The sequence below is a fragment of the Montipora foliosa genome, chromosome 2, assembly GCF_036669935.1.
Source record: "Montipora foliosa isolate CH-2021 chromosome 2, ASM3666993v2, whole genome shotgun sequence".
In the NCBI taxonomy this organism is placed as follows: domain Eukaryota; kingdom Metazoa; phylum Cnidaria; class Anthozoa; order Scleractinia; family Acroporidae; genus Montipora; species Montipora foliosa.
The window spans coordinates 10,679,396-10,681,895 of record NC_090870.1 but is presented as its reverse complement, the minus strand read 5'-3'; the positions used below and the strand labels follow the sequence as shown (position 1 = coordinate 10,681,895).

General features: G+C 40.5%; 1 protein-coding gene across 1 annotated transcript in view; it reads left to right on the top strand.

Moving 5' to 3' along the window:
- The first annotated feature begins 1,308 nt into the window (after positions 1-1,308).
- The window catches only part of LOC137989386 (uncharacterized), a 2,188-nt gene continuing 996 nt past the window's right edge, over positions 1,309-2,500 (top strand). The window contains exons 1-2 of the mRNA XM_068835214.1: positions 1,309-1,330; positions 2,022-2,500. The exon at positions 2,022-2,500 is cut by the window's right edge and continues 996 nt beyond it. Of these exons, the coding sequence (XP_068691315.1) occupies positions 1,309-1,330; positions 2,022-2,500 (501 nt within the window). The remainder of the gene's footprint in view (positions 1,331-2,021) is intronic.

Sequence of the window (2,500 nt, the reverse complement as noted above, 5' to 3'; positions counted from 1 at the left end):
ACAACTTTTTCTGGTTGATCAAGTTTCGAACGCTTCTAGTGTAATTCCGTAAAAAAACACGATAATACTGCAAGGCTGGTTGTACGGCTGTGAGGATATATATATTTGTTTTTGAAAAAAAATAGATATATATATATATGTATATATATGAAGTTTGAAGGGACCAAGGACGGACAACTCCTGGATGACATTTTCATTGGGAGAAAAACTTTTTATGCCCTGAGCGGGAACGTGGGTTCAAATCCCGCTCAGGGCATAAAAAGTTTTTCTCCCAATGAAAATATCATCCAGGAGTTGTCCCGTCCTTGGTCCCTTCAAACTTCATTAATTACATTTCGCCAGAGGCTTGGACTGTGAATCCATTTGTGATCCTCCTGGGGGGTAGAGATGCACTGTTGGCTCGAGAGACCCTCTAAACTTGTATATATATAATTATTAAAAACTGGATCATTGGATAATGCAATTCGATAGTTTTGATTGGCTAAACCATCAGGGGTTATGAGCCATTATACCTTCATTATACCATGATCTACAAACACGGCAAGCATACGCGTGATTTTTTGGGCCTTTTTATTTTTATTGTAGTCTAGTTTTCTATATTTTGGGGGCGTTTTTAATAAAACAATTATTCCACTCGCGCTTGTTGGATATGAGATGATTATAGCCAACTCGGCGCTACGCGCCTCGTTGGCTATCTATCATCTCATATCCAACGCGCTCTCATGGAATAATTGTTAAATATATATAAAATCAAAATTTAAAAAATAAAAAAAAAATCAAGAATAAGGTGAATCCTCACAGCCGTACAACCAGCCTTGCATATTATTTTGTTTTAAATCTACAAATTATTTGCTGGTTAGATCCTATGAAAGTGTCCCGGCCGTTTTCGATATTCTGATTGGTTGTCTAGATATCCGCATCTAAGGCTGGAGTAACCAAAAATATGTGAGAAGTGTTGTGTAAATGGACGCCACGGGAAAAATATTTTAAATATCGGAATTTCCTGACAAAACTTTGTTGATTGATACCTTGTGAATGACATTGTGAAGTGATTTTACCCGTGCTGTGGCATCCGATACCCGATAAATTCAATAGAAGAACCCTCCACGGTTTCACGTCTTAACGGCTCCGATCCTGACATTTTTACCAACAGGAAAACTCGCTTAAACAATATTTTTATCGTAAACGACATTTACTGAGCTTTCTTCTGATGTATACTTTGTTAGGATTTTATGGAAACTAACGCGCGTACGAAATTTTTCCCGAAGGACATCCGCGAAGTAGCCTTAACTGGTGACCCGGGGATTTATGTGTCTACTTTGGCGGAAATGTTATTATTGATCCGGTCCGAGTTTTGTCGATCCGATCCGATCCGATCCGATCCGATCCTGATTTTGCCAGCGGCCTTTACTCTGTGCTTTTATCCAGTTCCCCCTCCCTCCCCTCCGACCCCATCATATTTTTTTCTGAGCCCGGAGGTTGTCAGGGACGTTTTTGTCAACACAAACGTCTACCGGAAGTGGTTTTGCAAGGAATATGACGTCACGCGTCACAGAGGTCAGGTTTTTTTGCCGTCTGCGGTGAAAAGCAAGAACGTGTGCGTTATATGATGACTTATAGTACTTAGTACTTATGTATTGTGCACGAAATAATTTGGAAAATGAAACTGGCGGAAGTTACTTCAAAATTTCCCAAGAGAGCAATTTTGCAAAATGCTCATGCTTTGGACGTAAGTGATTCAAGCCATATACTTAACGGACCTTACGGCTTCTACAAACAGCAAAAATACTGCGATGTTACACTTAAAATTAGCGAAGAGCGAAAGATTCGAGCTCATCGCGTTGTGCTCGCCTCGGTAAGCCATTATTTTGATTCGTTGTTCGGGGATCGATTTATGGAGGCGAAGAAAGATGAAGTAGAACTACTTGGTTTCGATGGAAGTGCCATGACTACTTTGGTCGACTTTGCCTACTCGGGGAACATTTGTATTCATGCAGAAAATGTTCTCGCTCTTCTCGAAGCGGCCAGTTATTTGGGCGTTGAGTTCGTGCAAAAGTCATGTGCAGAATTCCTAACATCGTGTATTGAAGACAGATCCTGTCTGATGATTTTGGACAAAGCGGATATTTTCGCTTTGGAACATTTGAGAAAAGCCGCAAAGCAACATGCTTTAAGACATTTCTCAAACGCCAGCAAAGATGATGGCTTCTTAAGCCTTTCATATCATCTCCTGAAAGAGCTAATTGAAAGTGAGGAGGTCTGTGGTGTAGTTGAAGATCTAATTCCTTGCGAAGTTGAGAGAGAAAAGATTGTATTACAAGCAGTGTTGAAGTATGTTGAACACGACCCAGCTAGTCGAGTTAAATGTCTGCGTGAGCTTTTGTCTCTTATCAGACTTCCAACCCAAACAATCACTTCTTGTCTCCAAGAGATGGCAAGTCAGAAACTCCTCGGAGACCTCTGTGACAGTGCTTTGGATAGAATTCAGTTCATCAAATGC